This window comes from Phaethon aethereus (genome assembly GCF_964289735.1).
Source record: "Phaethon aethereus genome assembly, chromosome: 7".
NCBI lineage: Eukaryota > Metazoa > Chordata > Aves > Phaethontiformes > Phaethontidae > Phaethon > Phaethon aethereus.
In genome coordinates this window covers 37,557,059-37,580,679 of record NC_138583.1, presented here as the reverse complement: position 1 = coordinate 37,580,679, position 23,621 = coordinate 37,557,059, and the positions used below count along the sequence as shown (strand labels likewise).

The window sequence follows — 23,621 nt, the reverse complement described above, 5'->3', positions numbered from 1 at the left end:
AATTTTAGAGATATTTGGTGATGCTTTCTTTTGTAAGCATATGTGATAGTTCTAACTTACTGAGACTTTCCATATGGTACATTCCTGCTTTTCTAGCTATAAACAATTGGGCAGGAAAAAAAAAAAATTCAAAGTAAATTTGTAAATAAACAGCAATTCTATGTTTCTCACAACAATACAACAGAAAATATTTCATTGTACCAGAGGAACTACAGGATTTTGAACTCAAAGGCACAGACTCCAGTTTTCAGTAGCTCTTCGTCAATGCTGCCTACCTGTTAGTGAGTGGACATTGCTACAGGTCTTGCTGCTGGGTTTTGTGCTCCTCAGATTCACCAAAACAAACTCTTCATGAGTCAGATGTGGAAACCTCCTACTTCATGGGTATGAAGATCTGGTTTTCTTTGTGATTAAAGCTGCTCCCTACTGCCTTTAGATGGATCACAACCCAACACCATTATTTTTAACAGGACTGTAATGAAAACTGCAAAGTCCGTTCACATGTATTTTTACCAGAATATTATCCGAATTTAAAAAAATAAATAAATAAAATAAAATCACACCCTTTGTACTTATGAGTACACAGTTACAGTAAAGTACCTGCAGATAGGCACTGGCTAGAGCGCACGATTACATACTTGTTCCACCTCCAATCACCTACATGTTGTATGTAAAACCAAGTAGAACTTAAGACGTATTTTGTTATTAAAAGATTCCAGAACTTAAGGATCTTTGTATCAACATGACCATAAGAATGTGTGGCAGGTATGTAATACACACAGTATAGCGATACACTCTCCCCCTTCCATCAAAATCCCTCTCTTAGTCCTACAGACTAGCTTTAGCAAATCACCAATTTTGAGCAGCATTTCTGTATTCTGGTTATTCCACTGACATGGAACCTGACAAATATTAGAATGTAAGTTACAGGATTAAATAAGATTTTATTGTCACATTTAACTGCTTTGTCAGAGATGTACATTTTGCAGGTTTCTGTGCGGAACAAAAATAAAAATGGTAGTTGCCATCTTGTCAATTCTGATTTCGACATACACACATCGACACCACCTGAACCACAGGGGCTTGCAGATAGCCAGCGATAACACCAGAGCAAGTTCTCTGTTAAATGGATTGCAACACTCGAGGACAAAACGCATCAAGTTAAGGCTAATGAGAATAACGTAAAATAGTTAAAACAGACCACTAGATGTTTAAAGGTGGAAACACTCTATAGAAGAGCGGCAATTTTAACATCTTATTTTTTCCAAAGTAAATTTGCTTAATTTAGTACAGGTAAGGAGAGGCTAATGAACAGACTTTTGCCTACATATACAATACATACTGAAATTTTAGTCTTTTGTAAATCTGATATATCTAAACTTTTAAGCAACTGCTTTGTTCTCCTGGGTATAAACCAAAGAAGTGGTTATTCACACCTCAAATTGATAAATGCTTAAGATAACCTCATCTTAAAACATGTATTTTCTCCTTTACAGATCAGGAATAAAGTCCAATAATACAAACTTCTTAGTGGCACAATTTCACATATTTTGGGTAATGTTAGCATACAAGCAGTATTTAAATAAAAATAAGTGCATCCAAACATGAAATTCTCTAAATATACCACACTTCATTTATCCCAAATGGCAATTTTCTGACGAGAGCTGTAATCCAAATTAAAATAATCATTTACACATTTCACCCAGAAGAGGTAATAAACCCAGGGGACCCTCCAAACAATCTTCTCCTACCCTATCCCCTATTTATTATATAAAGTAACTCATCTAGAAGCGTAAATCCAATATTCAGATGCAAATAAAATGGAAGAAGCAGTCTCCGATGTTTGTAATTTGCAGACTCCAAAGTCCAATCATGATGGAATTTACTACTTCTGTCAGCCATTTACTCCTGTATGTGCACTTCGTATTTATGCTAAAATAACAAATGAGACAATAAATGAGGCTAGTGTGGCATAAAGTCATTGTAAACCCAGAGAAACCATAATAATTATATTTATGACATTCATTTGGATGATTTACTAGTCATCCCACCCCCCGCCCCTTTACAGAAAAAAAGGCAACCATCATTTTAAGTGATACACACATTCTGCTAGTAAAAAAAGTTGAAACAAACCCCTTCTCTGTTAAAAGAGCATGCCGATAGAAGGTAGACCACATCTGTTCCAACTGGGCTTCTCAGAATTATCAAAATTTCTTTGCTTGCAAAGGCCAGTTTGGCTTACCATAGAAAGCTATTTTGAAGGCGGCTGATATATTTATTCCCTTTCAAAAATTAAAATTCAAGGCATGATAGTGCAAGAGGTAAGTTTTGATTTGAGAACATTATTTGTAGACTAACTGTGCTTAGTTACTACATCCCAATTTATTGTCTTAAAGAAAAATACGGCAACAAAAGCTACAAGATCTCTATAAATTTCATTTTGCCTAAATTTACCAGTACATCCATGAACCTCATCAGTATTAGTACAACTTGATTATCCTAATGATTCCATTATAAAACTTGCAAAATGTATCACAAGGTGAATAAACCATCTAGTGCAAGTCTTCTACATTTTGTATGCACAGTAATCCTGTGTAGTTCATTTCCTCCAGGTTAAATCCCCAAAATCTCTCTGTAACAATTACGGAAAAAACAGTGTCACGTGGGTTTTTTATCACGCCCTATCAAATCTGAGAAGTTTGAGGGTTCCTGGAATCACCATCAGGATGTGCTGAAGGTCGTGAATCCCTTGTCTGTGAGTATTCACTGTCAGATGACTCTGTGGGTTCAAGCAAATTTTCATAATCACTGTCTTCTGATTCATCAACATTGTCACCAACCGCTCTTTGAGAAGACGGCATGGATGCTCCATTACCGGAATATTTTAATCCTGCATTTGTGGAAACATAACTGGAAGAACCTACTGCTTGAGGTCGAGGCATTAAAACATTGCTTTCTAGGAGACCATGACCGACAGTACTTTCTTGATTGATTGCATTGAAATCAGAATATGGAGGGGGAGGATCAGAGACATCTGAATCTTCAAGGGTGCAGCCTTCCACAGCAAATCCAGTGTAGGACATTCGTGGAACAAACATAGGTTCCAAGTTATCTGCTGGCATTTGCCTGCTTAAAATTGCTTGCTGCATTCCTACAAAAGTAAAGAACATTGGTGAACTTAATGCTTACTTTGCAATATGCTTTACATAACCTAGCTGTAACATACCACACCCACCCAGCCCTTACCTGTTCTCTCTTCTTTCTTTCTGGTTGTTATTATTACATGTTCATCCCTGGCATTGCTTTCAAACTCCAGCGCTAGATCTTGTCCTCTCAGTCCCCACTACTCGTCTTTGGCAATTCTGATTTTCGTATCGATGACTATGTAAGACACTGCCTCTAACCATCATGTTAAATTTTGCTTATTACTATGTCCTACTCTTTAAGCTTGACCAAAGAGTATCTTCCCTAAATTTAGCAGTGCATCCATGAAACTCGTTAGTATTAGCACAACTTGATTATTCTAATGATCCCATTTCAAAACCCAAATGTGTCAGAAAGCAAATAATCTAAGTGCAAGTGTGCTACATTTTTACGTGCAGTCATTCTGTACAGTTCATTTCCTCCAGTTTAAGTCCCCTAAAAACACAGCTACAGGAAGTTTCCATGACCTGTTGCTCTTTCCACCTCATCTTCTTTCTGTATTTCTCTGTTCCTTCTCACATCAAAAAGTAGCTATGCTAGGGCTCGTCGTGCCTTCTCCTCTCCACCTATGTCTTATTCAGTACTGAAAGTTTGACGCACTTTTGATCAGACCATAATCAGCTACTACTGTTCATTAAACATCATCTTAAAATCACACTTCTGTACTTTCTCTTACAATGACCTTTGTGCTAGGGGACAATCTCATGAACACCAGCAAAGAAGTGACCTTGCCTTCTTCCCTCAAATTATTATTTCAAAAACTTTCCCTGTGATTAGCCTAGCGGGTTGCTGAGACCGCTGTGTATCATGCTCACCTTCTGCTAGCCAAAATATCCGCAGTCACGTGACATTTCATATTTAGATTGCTACCCAGCTAGTTGAGCAAGAATCATCTTTTCAAGCCGTGTTTCAGGGCTCGCACTAGTGTAACACTGGCAAGGTATGCTGTGCACCGTACCTGGAAAACTTGGACACAATCACTGAAATCTCTTCCCTATGAAAAGCCACACATAATGGGTAAAACCACCACTTCCATGTTTTGACTTTTAAGTAATTGTACAGTTAGACGGTTGCTATAAATAAATTTGCCCACTAACTACAGGGTCTCTTTCCAATCCATGTGGTTTTAACAATCAAAGCAAGACCAAAAGCTACAGATATGTCCTGCCTTTAAGGATTTCGCAGCACCTCCACATTTCATAATGAATAGACAGTAACATAAGCTCTATAAGGATTAAAAAAAAAAACAGCTGAAAAACTGTTTAAAAACCAATTACAATGGTTAACAGTCACATTGGAAAGACGTGTCAAGATGAAGCTCCCACAGTTCTGCACTGGAACTATACTCGCATTGACAGCCTAAATGATGGAATTTAACCAGCACATACTTATTAAAATTACAGATGGTTCTATGTTAGTAATAGCTGCAAGTATAACAGAGTATCAGAACAGGAATTTCAAAGTGATCTTAAATGAGATGATTTGGAAAATAATTTAAGGAAGACATGAACAGGAATAATGAACTGCACAAACTGCAAAATGAGGAACGGTAAAGTCCTTCTGCAGAAAAGAAACACAGGTTTACTGTTGTTTTATGTAAATATAAATATCAACATGCATTAAGTGTGCTCAGCTGTTGAGAAACAGGTGAGTATTATTTCAGTATGGACTGTAATGGTTAATACTACAACTGGAATACTATACCTAATTTTGAACACCACAGTTTAAGAAATAGGGAAAACTGGAGAAACTCCACAAAAGAAAAGGACTCGTTAGAGGTCTGGATATCATGACCTAAGAGGAAAGACTGAAATAACTGGGATAATTAGAGAAGACTGAGGAAACAGTTTAAGTCTTCAAATGTACATAAGAGGCTGCTGCGGAAAGGTAAGCAGAAAGCAGCTTAAATTAGAGTATGATACATTAGACATGAGGAAAAACTTCCTTGCAGGAAGGTTTCTTAAGCACTAGCATACACTTAAGTTTTCAACTGGTTTCTAACAGGTTATTAATCTCCCAACATCTGGCAGAATTGACACAGATATATTTAAAGCTGCCTTGCAGCTGGGTGATAGACAAAACGTTATCAGCTCTACTTACCCTAACACCATACTTCTGGAAAAAGCAAAATCAGAGCCGAACAGTTCCTTTAATCAAGTCAAAGAGATATTTCTTCAGTAATAAAAAGAGCCTATTCCCTCGAGTGTTTGAGGAACGAGCTATGTATCAGAACTCCATTTTTAGTCTATGATACAACTATGGTGAGAGATTTCCTGGCATCTGGGAAGTGCACAGCACTCACTATACCCTAGAACATGCAACTATATGTACAAAATTATTTTGGTGATCTGGCGAGTGAAGTCTCAACTGACTTTTATGCTACAGTGTTAAATCATAAGCTGTTAACCAGAAATTTGTACAAGTTTTCACAGAACACTACTGCAGGAATTTTATCAAATGCTCCCTTTTCCGCTCCGAGAATTATTAACATTTAACTCACTAAAAAAAAAAATTAATTCTCCTGATATTGAGAAAGTGAGAGAACAGAAGGCCAGCTTCAGTATTTAGCTACTCACATCTAAAAATATTACAGAGATACAAGCTGCATATTTTCTTGTTTCAGCCCTCTCACATGATTATCTGCTCTGGCATACATTTTCAGTCCAGCATTTGCATCTCACTGGTAGTATCCAGAGGTTAGCACAAACCGCTCTTCCCCCCCACCATCTTTTGCCATATGGGCTGGGATCAGCTCCAGTCACACTAAATACCTGTCTCTACTTCTTGTTAGCTCATGTAGTAGCAGCTCCCCGGCTGTTTCATCTACAGCGAAGCAGGAAACAGCAGTGACTCATGCCACTTCCATCTTTCAAATGGTCTGTGGCTGCTGCTGGCTCCTTACCTTATCTTTGAGGTTCAGAGAAGGAAGAACCTGGGCTGACAGATCAAACTTTGCTCTAAAATGCTAATGTGATAACAGTAGCTTGCTGCCTGGAGAGAAAAACTATTCAATCATAGCAGCAGAGGGGCCTATTGCAGAGTTTAGGGTATTCACCCATCCGAGTGATCTTTTACTCTCCGACACACCTTTAGATAACAAGATACACAAATGATAAAAAACATCTTGTAGCTAAAATGACAAAATTTGGTTATTTTCCTATAATTTCAAAACATAGAAAGAAGAGGTAGTGTTTGCTGAAATAATGTAATTTGCTTATGAACTACTGTTGTTTTCTAACATTACTTCCCATTTGCCTAGTCACTGCTCCTGCTGTCTACTTTCAGTCTTCCCTTACATTCATCAGTTAAATTAGATCAGCCATGTCTCCTTGGAAAGGTTCAGGCTCTTCACAAAACCTATCTACTGCTAAGCAAAAGTCTCCTGACGCCACATTAAACTTTTAGGAAGGAGGGACAGTGTGAAAACCAGCCAAGTGCGCTCACACAATAGGTCTTACCGATTCAGAAAATTACAGAGCAGCAAAAACAGGTGAACATACATCTATTACTGGCTTTCCCTACCAGTCCTAAATATATACTATGAAAACTTGTACTATTAATACAGAATGCAGAACCAATTACTAAAAATGTGGATTTTTAATGGCACTTACTTGCACCATGGAAATTTAAACCCAATCAACTCAAAACTAATATATGTCTTAAAAAAACATCATAAGTATAATTTCTGCATTCAGAGCTTCACTAGAAAGAGAAGACCACCATGCTTGTATTGACTTAAGTAAGTCAAAGAATTACCTGATTCAGCTTCCCCCCAAATGAATTCCCCTCAACACACTGTGAGAAGGACAGTATTTCAGTACCTTCATGGAATTAAAACTAATACAAATTGAAATTCATATTTCAAGTACCATATCATCACTCACAGGCAGGCAAATTCTGACAATATTCCAGATTTAAACAGTTTCTTCCACTTTCTAGCAGGTACTCCTGCAGATAAGAATGACTTCAAAATGTACTTTTGAAAAGATTGAATTCAACACTGAAACCTGATATTTCAATGCTAATCATGCTCACCACTAAGTCAGCAAATAATGCAAAAAATTATGACTAAATTAGGATTCAGTAACAATGAAATGGGAGAGGAGGATAAAAATGTAGATGGTCTCCTCTAAATCAGTGGTGAAAACCCTGATACATTGACTAAAAGCTGCAAGGTCAAAAATCATCTAGACAACACTTTCGATGATCTACATCAACATTCATCACTTAAGCACTCATCAGTTTGTCTGGTGACCAGCAATATAATTAAACTCTAACTTAATTGGCGCTGGGCTTGTATTTGGGGATAGGGCTGGGGAGTGGGAAAGGGAATAAAGATTTCAAAAAAACATCGATAGCTACTGGCCTGTAAACACAGTATCCTGTTTCTATGTAAAACTTCAAAAAGGAATCTCTCCAGTGTTTAGATTTGTTTTTTCCATTCCTGGCTTTGCTCCACTTTTCCTTTCCTACAACCGATCTTCTCCTGTGTTACTTCCAGAACTGACTTTCTCATTCTTTAGCTTTGTCTCTCTCCTATGTTTTAAGTTTGCTAAAATTGGATGACTCCTACTAAAATATCTGCAGTACATGTACTTTCACAGTTCAGGTATCATTCAACATATATCCATCATATACTCTTCCCAATGTGATTTTTTTTTTCTTTTGCTATGAGCTATCAGGAAAACAACTCAAAATAATCCCACAAAGTGTTCTGTCCTTACAGCATCTGCTTCTGAAATAGAAAATTAAAAGGAAACTTACTTATTTCTTGTTCTTTTTCATTTTTCTTTTGTGCGATTTGCCTTTTTAACTTGTTTACATCAGCTTGAAAAGATTCAACAACACGTTCACTTTTTTCTACATCTATACATACTGCCTAGGATAAAAACATAAGATATGCTAAGATTTTGCAAAAATACAGCAAAGACTTCCATGACAATGTTAATAAAGCTACTACCAGACAAGAAGCCATGAAAAGCACAAAACTAGGAGCAAGAGTTAGCTACATCAGAGCATAATACTCAACATGAAGATCGTTTTCTTTACTGGCTGTTGCCAATTCCCAACTGCTGCAAGATAGGAAAATCATTTCCAAATAATTCATCATTATAGTAAGATTTGTAATGGGATCCAAAGTTAGTTATTCCTACTTGGTCGGAGAGACTTGCCCCTTTTTGTTTCTTTTCTTTTTTTTCTTCGTTTTTAATTTTAAATACACTGTTAACATAATAATGATACTATAGTAGCATGATTTTAAAATGTAGCATAATGGTGCATGCTTTTTGTACTAGACCAAATTTGAATTGGGATATGAAACAGTTGACTCAAGACAAGTCATCCCAAGCTGATCTCCCAATACCTCTATTAAACAAACAAGGCCCATGGATTTTTCAACAATATTTCCCTACACTGGGTAGGAAATGAAGGTGAAATTTTCACAGAAGAATCTAAGTTTAAAAATAGTTCTGGATAATATTGATTTATTTTTTAACCTAAACGTGTTATACTGGATATTGTTCACTTCTTCAGAAATTAAGTATTGGTCATTATCATTAAAGACAATCAGTTTTGCAGGGTCACAAGTCTAAAAGCACTGATGAGTCTTAAACTCACTAGTAGGTGACTAGCCATTTACTGCTTCTTCTCCAAAAGGTTACTATTAGTGATCTTAGCTACAAAGTTGAAAAACATTAGCTATGCTTTCAGTTCTGTATCTAATTTTTAGATGTTTATAAAGTTTAAACCCTCCCCTCCCAACTAATCGGTGAGTAATTCAAATACATGTCTCAGCTGCTTTACTGGAAAACTTATTTCCAGTCCTGTAACATTCTCTGTGAAAAATTCACTTTAAAGATAAAAGTTCCTCAAGTTAGCTAACACCTAAGTTACTTTTAAGCTCTGTAGACAACGTACAGCAGCATGATTTACATGGTGAAATACAACAAAGTCGTACTTCTAACAGGTAGGAAGACAACTCCCTTGATGATGTTACATTGTCCATTTTTCCAGACACTAATTGAAACCACAGCAAGAGCACGAAAGGATATATGCACTCTTGGCAAAAACAGTGTTACAGAATAATACCATTAGCTAATGGGATAGACCTCTGAAAATAAATTTTCATGTCTCCTGAAGCCAGCATGAAGTAGTCTGCCTTCCTGATGAGAGCTACCCACCTTACAAGGCGGTTAGAAGGTAGCAACCTCCACTGAGAATAGTAGTTCTCCTGTGCAAGCAGGGTCAGGGATGACTGGAGTGATTACTGCCTTGCTCTCTACGTGCCAACCAGCAAAGCTAAGCTGGAGCAGAGACACAAATCCCTCCAGGGCAGATGTAAGGGGAAAGCCTGGAAATAAGCTGTGACTACAGCACAATTAGCAGATGTGTGTGCTCCTGAGGCAGCACAGCTACGCTGCTCTTCACATAGGACAAGCTGTGAATTGACAAGCTTACATTTAGTAGATTTGACACACAAGGCACTTTCAGATGCTTTGCCACATTTGGAGCAGAATTCACTCATGCTCTACACAAAACATTCACAAGTTTTAAGTAACAGATGGAGCTCTTTGCTGCATGGTACATACCAAGAGCCAGGAGTAATTTTTAAACTCACACAGGCAAGCCTTCAAACCTGTGCAAATCCCTACAGCCTTCAGCAAGGTTTTTCTTCAACACATACTCTTAAAAATAGCTAACGTCTCCCAGAAATCACCAAGCATTAAATCATTCTTACTTGCAAAAGAGAAAGAATTGATGATATTCCTATCAACCACTTTTACAGCAGCCACTGCAAATGCACACACTAGCTAGAAACTGATACATTATTAAATAAAGTCAGACTTTTTTTCCTACAGTTCATAATAAATTGTTCACGAGCTCTAAAAAAATCTCCATCTCCTGCACTCCTGGTTTAAGCAAAGGACAAACAAAAGATGCCATATACAAACTGATCAAAAACAAGTAAAGGAAGTTACCTGTACTTTTTCCTGAAGTGCATTATAAACCTGATATATAGCCCTGATGTCTTTCATCACTCCATCTTTGTCAAAAAAATCAGTACTAAAAAAAAAAGGAGAAATAATTAGTTGGAAAAGACAACACAAGTTTCTAGCTCATGCAGCCTTTGAATTGCTGTTAAGCAGTTAATGACTATTTCTAAAATGGACTTTATTTTATATTGCTAAAGATTTTCTATACTCTCAAGAACCAAAATTTGGACAGCAGCATATTCAATACCAAAATTTCTTCTGGAACCACAAAGTCCCATTTAAATGAGATTAAACTCATAGAGAAATCTTTAAGCTTGTATAATTTCATTGTTAACAGTCAGAAGAGCTACTTTGCATTTACAGCATTTAATTAAAATGACTTAAAAAACCAACAAGACTTCAACACTTCCAAATCAGAGTTCAAGTTTCAAAGCAAGCTTGTGCACAAAATGCATTGAAAAAAAAAAAAAAAAAAAAGTAAGAATCTTCTAGCCAGAAGGCCCACATCACCAACTGGCCATACTAACTCTGGTTTTCTCATTAGTGCACAGAGTTCCCTTTGCTTTTCTAAAAGATTTGATTTTAAGCAGAAAAAGCACCCTAGGAACCAACCATTCTCCTCCAGAAGTAGGTGTCTCCTGCTTGAAATGCGTATTTGTACTATTCTTTGGAAGGTAAAGAACGTAGAGCTTGATGACTGTACTTCATTTGCAAAGGAAAAATCCTTACCCGTGTTCCTTAATAACTTTGGCATAATTCTGAGAAGTATTTGGCACTGAAGAAACTTTGTATTCCTGTTGACTAGTGTTGCCTAGATTAGGAATAGTAAGTGACACCCTTTGATTATACCTGTAGAGAAAGTTTAGACAGACTTCTTAATTCATATTCCAAAGATTATTTATAATAGTCTCAATATTATCCCATCTCTCTGATGATCCCAACTCCTCTAATTTTAAAGCTTCTAGGTTAGTTTATTATAAAAGCTGATAAATATTACAGAACCACAGAATCATTAAGGTCGGAAAAGACCTTTAAGATCATCAAGTCCAACCATCAACCCAACACCACCATGCCCACTAAACCATGTCGCCAAGTGCCACGTCTACACGTTTTTTGAACACTTCCAGTGATACTGACTCCACCACCGCCCTGGGCAGCGTGTTCCAATGCTTGACCACTCAATTAGAAGTTGTGTTCAAAATGGACACATCAAAAACTTCCTTGAGATGGACCTATCTCTGTACCTCTTAGAGCCTTTTAGTTATGCATTCAAACTACCACAGATAAAAGAAGGGTGAAGCTACATTCAGGTCTGTTACAGGAAACATAGTACTGACATGATTTCTCTTAATGTATACTGGTCTCGTTGTCTGAAGATTTAAAGACCGAAAAGAACTTTTGTTCACCCCAAAACTTTAATTTATAATTACTTGCACAGAAAAAAAAAAGCTGTCATCACTAACAAGAACAACTGTACATCAAGACATCATTTGACAAACACAAAGCCGTCTTTCTATGTAATTGTACAAACTTCTTAGCAATAAGAGGAATTTAAAAAAAAAAAAAAAAAGAGACGATTAGTTCATATACAGAGATTGTTTACCTTCTGTTTGGTCTAAAAAGCACATATTCTAAAGCATGTGTTGAGTTATTTGCAGTGGAAATGAAGCTGAAGAGAAGGAAGACAAGATCAGGCACTCCAAGAATGTGTGTCAGCTGTTTATGAATGATGTGCTCTCTATATGACATTTGCTGTTGAGTGTTTCTCCTAAATCTGTACCATCCAATAACGTTCTGTAATCAAAGTACATCAGGAAAAAAAAAAGCATTAACTGAGAGATACATATTTACTTTTTGATAATAAAGCTGCTAACACTGTGGTGTCATGTGAATTAGCCAATAGCTTTATTACAACAAAATTGGACCTAATTACTAGCGGCTTGTACCTATTAAATAACCTGAAACAAGTGACATCCTGTTACAACACGACTATTAATTGCTCAACCTTAGCATGCTGCAAACACCTGCGTGCCCTCAGTGGCATTCATGATCCCACTTCCAATATATTTCAATTGTTTAATTTCAGCAACAAACTTTGGAGCATCTTAAAATTTTTAAACTTGAGCTGTTTTCAAATACAGCAGATGTGGGTTTTCTTTAGCCTAAATATTTCAACTGCCTATTCACTTGTATTGATTTGCAAGACATTTCCAGTGCTTTGCAAACGTATTTGCCAATTCATGTCTGTTCATGAGACATATGGGACTAATCTGCTGTGTACAGGGATAAAATTTTCTCATGTATTTAATTGTGAAAGATTCATGGCCACATCAGAAAAGACCCATTCAGATTCAATGATTATTTTGAATACAACATGCATTAAACTCCTTTACTTCATGCAAACTAACATTTAAGAGATTAATGGAAAAGCACACATTAACAATTTGGTTTTGGAGGAGTCCCAGGAATAGCCACTATCATGTAGTGATGCATTAAGACTGCATGTATATATTCATCAGAATAGAGCAGATTCTACATATTCGACAATATGACTCCCATGTTAAATAAAAAAAAGGAACCATTACTTTTTAATTTTTTATAGTAAATCTGTATATGCTGGTTTTGGCTGGGATGGAGTTAATTTTCATCATAGCAGCTAGTATGGGGCTGTGTTTTGGATTTGTGCTGGAAACAGCGTTGATAACACAGGGACGTTTTTGTTATTGCTGAGCAGTGCTGACACAGAGTCAAGGCCTTTTCTGCCTCTCACCCCACCAGCGAGCAGGCTGGGGGGCACGGGAAGGTGGGAGGGGACACAGCGGGGACAGCTGACCCCACTGCCCACAGGGGTGTCCCGTACCATACAGCGTCATGCTCAGCATATAAAGCTGAGGGGGGGGAAGGAGGAGGAAGGGGGGACGTTGGGAGTGATGGCGTTTGTCTTCCCAAGTCACCGCTGTACGTGATGCAGCCCTGCTTCCCTGGAGATGGCTGAGCTCCTGCCTGCCCGTGGGAAGTGGGGAAGGCATTCCTTGTTTTGCTTTGCTTGTGTGTACAGCTTTTGTTTCACCTTTATCTCAACCCACGACTTTTCTCACTTTTATTCTTCTGATTCTCTCCCCTAGACCACCGGGGGGAGTGAGTGAGCAGCTGGGTGGAGCCGAGTTGCCATCTGGGGTTAAACCATGACACTGTACAATTGCTCAGTCTGAATGTAATGAAATGTGTTTATTTGCTAACAAAAAAGCATACAAGACTGTCTTGGTTCCCAGACAACAGTGTTTCTTTTTCGACATTATGACAATGTCATTAAATCTGTAGTGCTTTAATCATATGACACTTGCAAGTTTTAATTTCTCCAGTTTTTCCTGCTTTCTTGCCAGAGTCTCCCCTAACAAAATAAAATTCACCCCAAAACTAGTAGGAGACAAACATTTTTAAAATATGTTTTTTGCCTTGTCTCCTGAAGGGGAACTTAATATGCTCTGTAGTGTTCTACAGTAGAGTTACGGGGTTACAGAATTCAGGATCTGAGACTGGAAACTCACTCCATCATCAACATAAATATGTTGATGTCTGTATACATAAATATACACACAAGCACCTATGCACTAAGCATAAATACATTAGTATACACAGAGGAGTTTATTCTGAGAGCATTTGTTGGAAGAAGCAGACAAGAAGAAAACATTACAATGATCAGTGTTGCAGAAGTTGCACAGATTTAAGACTTGCTTCCACTAAAGATCCCTCTTCAACTTAAGCCCTGTCTGAAAGCAGAAGTCCACAGTTCAGGTGGGTAAGGTGAACAGAAAGTAAAGACTGCAAATTCAATTAGCAATTGAGTAACTGTCATCACACACTTTGCATAATGATGATCAATTCACACAGTAGGCATTCTTATTCAGAGTCGTGAAAGTTACCCTTGAGTCACCTGTAGAGGACAGAAATCCCAAAAGCCCAACAGGTCGTGCCCTGACAGTTAGCTCTGCTACTACTGAAATGCAATCAGCAGTTCTACAAGGAGCTGGAACAACATTGTTTTGCTGATGTTTTGTAAAAGCAAGTCAAACAAGAAAAAAGGTCTTGTTTTAACTAGCCCTGCCTTGTACTAGCTCTGGCACTAACCAGACCTTGACAGCCAAATTCCTGTACCAGTGTCACTTTTCTGCTAGGTCTAACAAGCTGCACAGCTGCCATGCAAGTCAGTCACCCGACCTTTTGCCAGAGCAAGCTGACTGGTGGATTCATTTCACTACGTGAGGAACAACACCTTCATGTCTGTTCTTCGATGTATCGCATCACGAGAACTTCCAAGGCAATTATTTGACAATTAGAAAGATCGTGTAGTACAGGTATGGAATGAGATGAAAAAAGGTTTGACTCTTCTCCAAATAACTACTCAAATTTAATCTTAATACTAATGGTGCTACTAACAACATATGCATGATATACACAATATCATCTATGACATCTGATATTGTCAGATATCAGATCACCTTCTGACAGAACAGTTTTTCCACTTTAAAACTGACAGGGCAAAAATTGCAATTACAAGGCTGTATCATGACAACTCTTAAGTGAACCCTTTAGAATAGATTTTCAGATCAGCTACATTTTTGGTGGTTTCAGCAGCAGAGTACACAATCATTATGTTACATGTTTAACCCAGAAATTTGAGTGGGTTAATACTAGCCCTTCACTTTTTGAGACCTAAACTTAAATACTTTGCATTTCTTCATGGAATTTAGATTGCCCCTAATTTAACCTAAGTTACATAAATCCACCAACTTCCATACAGGGTCCAAACAAGCCATCAGATTTGTGAAAGAAAATATTTCTTCTAGTTAACTACCTTTGTTTGTTTGTTTTCCAAAACCACTCTAATTATAGGCTCTAATGACTAGAACAGGAGGAAAAGATAGAAAACTTACTTTTCTTCGGTCTTTAAGAATCCTGTCCAAACTCTCCTCATTAACCTTGCCTGCATAGTCATAAAAGCTTGAACCAAAAAGGAAGAGAGAAAGGTAGGTACACAGTTTACACACACACATTATACATAAAGTAAATAATTTATACTTTGAGTGTTCTTCAAGTAGATGGCTTTCTGTACATTACAAAGCAACTTCTACAGTTTTACTTTTATCACCATAGGTCAGTATTCACAACACCTACTTAAGATATTGCAACTCGTGTGCTATATAGACAGTTAGAAGGCTAGGTTGACTGTACAGCTAACAGACAAAGGCAGTTGTTCACAGAGGAAGATGCAGAGCATTTAAATTAGATGCATAAGACTAGCTGGTATGAAAACTCTATAACCACTTTTAAACCACTAGTAATGAAATATAAGATACCTGTAATTATTAATTTTAAAATGCTTTCATTGTACATATTAGTTTGATGCCTAGTATTCTGCTGCCAGCCCCTACACCAAGGGGTACATACATAAATGGACTGTATAATTTTATTTTGACCAGCATTCTGCAAAACCCTGCTTCGATAAGAAGAGGCCTACCTGCCAAAGAAGAAAGGAAAGCAGGGCCATTTCGCATGCAACTACAAATCAATTTCTTGAGCTCCAGTCCCACAGTTAGACTCACATGACTGGACCCTTGAAGCCAAAACAGTTTTATTGAGGTCCGCAAGAATCCAAAGTATAATGGTCTTTCCATACAGTTCTGCTTACAGAACTGAGGCCCAAACCCTGTGTGCTGGCTTTGGCTGCGGTAGAGTTAATTTTCTCCATAGCAGCTAGTATGGGGCGATGTTTTGGATTTGTGCTGGAAACAGTGTTGATAACTCAGGGACATTTTCGTTATTGCTGAGCAGTGCTCACAGAGAGTCAAGGCCTTTTCTGCCACTCACCCCACCAGCGAGCAGGCTGGGGGGCACATGAAGGTGGGAGGGGATACAGCTGGGACAGCTGACCCCAACTGACCAAAGGGGTATCCCATATCATGTGACGGACATCATGCTCAGCATATAAAGCTGGGGGAAGAAAGAGGAAGGGGGGATATTCAGAGTGATGGCATTTGTCTTCCCAAGTCACCATTGTGCGTGATGCAGCCCTGCCTCCCTGGAGATGGCTGAGCTCCTGCCTGCCCGTCGGAAGCAGTGAATGAATTCCTTGTTTTGCTTTGCTTGCGTGCACGGCTTTTGCTTTACCTGTTAAACTGTCTTTATCTCAGCCCATGACTTTTCTCACTTTTACTCTTCTGATTCTCTGACCCATCCCAGCGGGGGGAGTCAGCGAGCGGCTGCGTGGTGCCTAATCGCTGGCTGAGGTTAAACCATTATACCCTGGCATGTTGGTATTTTGAGAACATTACAGATTTAAGAATTTATAAAACTATGTACACAGGTTTATAAATTCGACTAGATCACACTTCATGATAAAATGAAGAACATTTGAAAATAGATTCCTCCTTGACTTACGTGCCAAGTCCTTAGTCTCTTTCAAGAGCTGATATCACTAACATCTAAATCAGTGCAGGAAAACACTCTGTTTTAGAGGTCTGTGATCTCAGTTCTTGTGTGTAGGCGTAAAAAAAGCACAACAGAAAATCCTGAGCTCAGTACTTGTCTGGTAAATAAGGGTGAGAATAACATTTGTTTCAAGATGCAAGTTATTGTGAATATTAAGACTACAACTAATTTCTAATTTGAGCTACTACATAATATTTGCATAATCTTTTCAATTCATGTTCACAATATTTATACATTGTTGTAAGTAGCGGATAAGAATAATTTTCATATGGGATAAGCAACTAGTATGTTACGAAACCCATTCATTTGAAAACTGCACAGACAGAGAAATCAGTCCTTTTAAAATCCTTGCTTCTTATTCAGTTTCCCTGTGTTGGTAAAAGCACTGGAACGAAGCCTGTTATACTCAACATTAGCAGTGCCAGCGTACAAGAATACAGAGTAGATGAGCAATAGGCCTCTGCAGAGTGGCTACGCTGAAGTCAAAAGGACAAGGCAGAATGCCCCAAAATCAGCATCTGCTACAACTAATGCAACAGAGAAACGAAGAGCACACTCTGGTACTGATAAAAGCTGTATGAGTTGGGAGAGTTTCCCCTATACTCTGAAGTAAATAAATTAATTAGTTTTCTTGTGCAAAAAACATGCAGTGAAATATAGACTTCTTCCCCTTCCTCCATCAGCTCAGTTACTACCAACCAATTTCTTGACTGGGGAGAAGCAGTAAGTGTGATCAGTTTTGATATGTGTTGCACAAATCATCACTAGGAATCACAAAGAGTCCACTAGACACTGGGATATTATCTTGATGTGTAGAGTCTCTAGCATTTAAATCACTGGGTTAAGAGTACTCTCTAATTATCAGATAGCAAATGATAGACTGCAGCTTTTCTCTCTAATGTAACCAATGTCAATCATAATATCTAACGTACTGTCTCTTCCTAATTGGCTGGGAATCCCTAAATAAAGACAAGAGGAGATTAATTGGGAACGCCTTCTAGAAAGAATTTCTAGACAGCAATTTAGAAGCCATCACTGTATAACAAGTGAAGACTATAGAGAAAAGCTACGTATAAGTAGATGGAAGCTGCTAAATAGAATATATTAAACCCGTATTTAATTTAAATTCTGGAGTACAGAATACTAGAAGGCAAAAATTACTAGTAAGCTGAAAGTTTCAGAATAATCAGTTGGTGCAATTCAGTACAATTAATTACAAAACAACCCAGATAAAGGGTTACTAAAGTTATGGGGCACACAAGATGTCCTGTGACCCACCAGGTCCAAGCACAGCTAACCTAAGACTACAATAATTTATACTGGTTTTGACATTCATCCTAATTACCAGAGCGCTATGATTTGATTTGACCGCTATCCCACCTCCACTACATGAGATGCAAATTCAGAGAGGTAGAGAAATAAGCCTGTACTAGCTACCTCAGTATGCTTTCTAATCTAACATTTTATATTAAAGTAAGTGCTACTAAAACTGTAAACTCGTACTTTCATTGTCATGGTTGGTGCCATTTATGTGTATTTCTGTAATCATTGGTAGGTACATTTGAAATACTAACATATTTCAGTGAGTTACCTATTTTTATATTCTGCAGCCAACACAGAAAGACAACAGAAAATGCTTACCTGAAGAGTTTTGAACAAGGCTCATGGTTATGGATTTCTGCAACAAGAACAACAGAGAGAGACATAAGTCCAACTGCTCAGGGTAAAAAGACATTAGAGTGGCATATCTTGCATGAACTTTCCACATCACAGCTAGTGAGCATATAAACATTTGTGTCAGACCACATGCTGCCCTTAATGTCTCAACACCTGATGACACAGCATCATACCCAGAAAAGTAGCTTCTCTTCCTGATCTGCCATTTTACAGAGGAAAGTATTTTAACAATAAGCAAGGCGTACACTTGCTCAGATACACACAGGTATTTCTGAGCCTCAAATACACTCTTTTGATACTATTTTATGGTTGTAACCCCCTTCACAAAGGCATTTATGCTTTTTTTCCCTTTTTGATACACCTTTCCACAACAGTTTACTAGCATTCATATACACTGTTTATTACCGCAGCAGTGAATTAAAAAATGGATGGGGAAGGGAATCACTGAAATGTTATACATTGGAGTACTTAACCAGGCAAGGCAAATAGAACCTATGGTGAGAAAAGGGGTTAAATGCCACTCCAAAGCGGTTAGCTGCAATTTATAATTCTGTTTTATATAAAGTATTAAAAAGTCACAGCAGTATTTTTTTTTATTGAAGACATTGTAATAAATGCTAAGATGCTTATTTAAGCAGCAAAGGTTGTAACATGTCAGTAATCTCAGAGAACAGCAAAAATCCAATCCATATTATCTCTCTAACACCAAGCACAACTTATTTTTTTGTGGCATTAGTATTTCTTTAAAGTTCTTCTCTACTCCGACTTTTTACCAAATACAGCTTATCATTTATTCATATTATTGTACCTCGATCACGTAACTTTTGTCTGAAACCGTATCTGCTCAGACTGAACAGCACTTAATGTAGCAATAATATTTCAAGCTCCTATACCATAACCCCACTGGAGTGTTTAGCAACAACTTTTAGACTCTTCCTTCCTGGAGAGTGACTCACCACCTGCTGTTCTGAACGTCACAGTCTGCTCATGATTGCAACCTCAGCAGAGTCAGAATCAGATCACAATTCCCAAGAACAACAGACTATGCACATTAGCATCTCAGTGTATTTAGCCACTATCAAAACAACACTCTGATCCACGGCAGGCGTACTGCCTGAGAAACCCTATGTTTTCACTGTCAAGAACTCCTCATGATGCTGCTGTTACAGTTACTTTGTTTGGAATATATTTGGAATTGTTTAAAAGTGTATCAAGACCGTATTTTTACACTGGCATACAGGAATTTGTGGAAATGATTTGCTAAACAAAGACAGCAAATTTAATTATTCCAGTTTAGACCAACTCCTTCCAGGAAATTGATTGACTACAACTACTGAGAATACATACTTAATGCCCAAGTTACTACCATGTTACACAGGCGCTGTCTTTTGAAAAACAGGAAGCAACAAGCCTACTGCTCAGAACGTGTGAAGCAGCCATCATTCTAAACTTGAGCTTTACACATTGACTTATTTTAGAGAGAGAGAGAGATATAGTACATATATACCCAAACAACACCACTAAGCTTTGAGACAGCAGACATGTAAGAATGTTAAAACTCTGTGACAACAGTGCCACAAAAGTGTCTATCTCAGTTCATGAGTTGAACTGGGAGTTCAAGACTTAATGTTGATGAATAAATATTAAAGATTTGATAAACAAAAAATATCCAGATGATCTGGGGCAGGAGGGAGACATTTAGGGGGGTGTGTTTGTGTGTAATGTCTCTTTTCAGAAAATAACTGTAACCAGGAATGTGACAAAAAGAGTTATCTAAAAAGGGAATAATTTTTAATACCACAAACACTTAATTTATGAAACCATGCTGAGGCTGCAGTTGGTGACATTACTGTGTTATACTGTCAACAGTAACTAAGATCAGTTACCACTGAATAGTGATGTCTAGTTTTGCCTGAACAGGCATATTTATCAGCTGCCTGCCTTTACGCAATATTTTGACAGTGATTATATACACAAACAAAAAATTCTACACTTTTTTTATATTTAGCTCAATTGATTAATTGTAATTAATTGTAACACTTCACACAGTCAATTTATCACCCATGTTTCCTCAGGAATAACCAAAACAGGAAACTACTTAACCTTCTGGATTCTCGTATACACAACCATCACTGCTTTAAGACAGCAAGTATCTTGAGTTGTAACATATGTAGTACATACCTTCAGAGACCTTTAGGTCTATATTGGAAATAACATTTGAGAGTCAATTGCAAGATGCTTGTGTATTAGCTGAGCTTTATTCAGATGCTGCTATGTTATTTAGTATCAGATCCACAAGCCAGGTACGTACATGTTCGGGTTTTTAAAGAAGGTTTATACATATTTTAACATCGGGTTATATACATGTATACAAAAAAGGCATTTTCTTTCAAGGGCTTCCTGTTTTCTATAAACCATAAACCTAAAAACATGCAACAGTTTCTCAATCATGTATAACAATATCTACTTCAACAAACACCACTTAACAGCAAGATTTTAGGTCTTCTTTCACTTTTCACAAGACCGCCAAATCAGCCGTACAGTCCTTGTTGCTTATCAATAACATAAATTGTTTGACAAATATTCCTAGGCAAATCTTGCTGTCACAGTTTATGATGTCATCAACTGCCAGCCATCCAGCCTAACCCTCTACTGGAAATTCGCCCCCTTTCAGTATTAGTAAATCAAGCAATGTATTTATTTAATTTTGAGCACATGCTTGTGTTTAGGTAACCATATCCAGCAGGAAACTCCCTGAAGGACCAAAAGCCAAATAAATAACTTCTCCATCACGAAATACAGATAAATTTCTCCAATGAACGATCTTTTCTCCCCAACAGGAGGTGCATAAAAACCTAGCAAATGACTGCTTCCTTTCCTCACATCTCAATCACAAACATATAAATACTGTAGCAAATGCAATTCTGACAGACTAGAACACCTTGTGCTGGTCTCAGAAGTGAAGCAATTCTTACTGAATTGTTGTATTGGAAATTGAAAAACTGAACAGTGCTACTTTAAGAATTTCTCAAAGTTCTATTACTTACCAATCACTTGTAGGAATTCAGTGTTGCTGATCTGTGAATCACTAATGCTAAAGGTCTCTTCTTGTCTCACCTCTCCTAGCAGAAATCCTTCCTAAAATTTTAAAGGTAAAGAAAAGACAAAAAATAGGAAAAAAACACTATACACAGTCATTTACTGTAACTTTTTTAGCATTAAATGGAAGACTTAAAAAAAAATTACGTTGAAATACATATCTGAGCTGTATCAGGTATAACCTGTCCTTAAATTTACCAAAATCCTTTCACAACACTATAGGAATAAGTTGTCTAAAAATAGTATTGTACCGAAAGCTTCCATAGGTAACACACAACCTATACAAGGCAAACACAGACTACGCAAAGGAGCGCTCTGCCTTCAGTCTCAGCTACGCAGGCACACGGTGGATGAGAAGGAGGCCTGAGCATGGTGCACCACACCACTGCTGCTCTGTTCCTTCAAAGCTAACGGGAAGCGGAGTTCACATCTGCAAGAGGTTTACTCAAATTTACATATGGAGATCAGGCTGTAGCCTGAACACCACCAGGGATCTTAAAACGCAGGAGCTAACTTTCCCATCTTTTATTCTCCACTCCTGCCCAAAAAGAGGAAGGAGGATTAGCTGGAATCGGGTGCTTTTGGCATAAGCACTGAAATGACGGCACACCATTTCCTGGCACAGAGATAGGGGAGCAAGCTCAGGCTAGAAGTTTGTCAACAGAACAGAGGGATTTAGGCACACCCCGGTTTCTGCCTTGTAACCGGGGTTAGCTGCCGGTGCCGGAAAGCCAGCACTACTGCCAGGTGCACGCACACTCACGCAGCTTTTACACAGGCGTTTGCTGCCTACCGACGATTCCCCGCACGTCACGCGAGCCCCACGTCCAGCCCAGCCATGCCGCAGGGCTGCCGAGGGCCCCGCCAGCAGCGGGACCCAGCGGTCCCGCAAGTCACCGCGCCGCCCCTCCCAAGCCGGGACCGGACAGCACCCCGTGGCCCGGCGGCGTCCGCAGCCACCTCTGCCGGCGAGGGACACCTCTGTCTCGCTGGCAGGAGCCGAGCGGGGCCACTATCGCCGGCCCCTTACCCCAGGCTGGGGCCCGACCGGCGGCGGCGCGGGCCGACCTGGCCGCTGCTCGGGGAGGGAGGCGAGCCCCAGAGCCAGAGAGACGCCGCACCGCGTGGCAGCGGTCCCAGGCACCTACGTGGTCGGCGCTACTGTTGGCGCTGTAGTAGCAGACGGAACTGAACGTGTAGCCCGAGATGGAAGCCGCCATGATGGAGACCACCACGGCCACCGCCGATCCCACAAATCCCCGCGCGCCCTCGCGGCCAGACTACTTCCGGCAGCGGCGCGGGGCCTCCTGGGAAGTGTAGTCCCGTCCCACACATGGGCCGGGCCGGGTTGTTCCCTTTCGAGAGGGGCACGGGCGCTGTCCCGGGCCGGTCAGAGGGCCGACGCCCAGCTCCATGCAGCAGAGAGTGAGCTGGGCGGCTTGGGCCTGGCGCTGCGGCCTCTTGCCGGGCCGGGCTGGCGGCTGGGCCCCCCAAGCCTGGGGCCTGCCGTGCCCCAGGGCTGCAGTGGGATGTGCACCCAGTACCGCAGGGCCTGTGGGTGCTGCCGGGAAAGCGTGCTGAGGGGAGCGAGCGTCTCCGAGTGACGGGTCCTTGCAAAACTAGTGAAGTTACCGGAGGTAGTTGGGTGTGCAGACCTTGAAGGACTGGGGAAGAAGTCGCAGCACACGCACACCTGGCACAGCGCAGGAGCTGACTGAGTGCGGTGCTGGTTGTCACTCCCGTCAGTTGGATTTTTCAGTCTGGGCACTCCATGATGGGATGTTTTACACTTCCTGACACCCCACCCCCCTGGATTCTTCTGGAAATCCCTGTCCTCTTTTTGCTTCGCAAAGGAAAAAAACTTTCAGCTCAGATTTTGACGTCGTCCCATTGACCACATGCTCCGAGCTTCACATGTGTCTGCTGGCGTGGCTCCAGCACGGGTATTTCCTCACCCAAATCACCCAGCAGCAGGGTGGCGCGTGTACACCCCTGCTGCCTGCTTCTGATGCCACAATTATTGCCGGTTTGAAAATAAATTACAGACTGTACTATCAATATATCTCGCTGAAAGCCTTGTGAAAGCAAACGCATTTGTGAAATTTGAAATTCATAAATAACGAAGAGCATAAATCCTTTTTTAAAAGGTTGCGCTGGATG

General features: G+C 39.3%; 1 protein-coding gene across 1 annotated transcript; it reads right to left on the bottom strand.

Annotated features, from left to right (window-relative positions):
* Positions 1-2,684: 2,684 nt before the first annotated feature.
* ABRAXAS2 (abraxas 2, BRISC complex subunit) lies at positions 2,685-22,681 on the bottom strand (the record flags this gene model as incomplete). The annotated part of the gene is made up of 9 exons (XM_082002493.1): positions 2,685-3,151; positions 7,969-8,083; positions 10,182-10,266; positions 10,926-11,045; positions 11,800-11,990; positions 15,131-15,197; positions 18,327-18,363; positions 21,410-21,500; positions 22,610-22,681. The coding sequence occupies 9 exons, from the start codon at positions 22,679-22,681 to the stop codon at positions 2,685-2,687; spliced, it is 1,245 nt and encodes a 414-aa protein (XP_081858619.1).
* Positions 22,682-23,621: the final 940 nt, after the last annotated feature.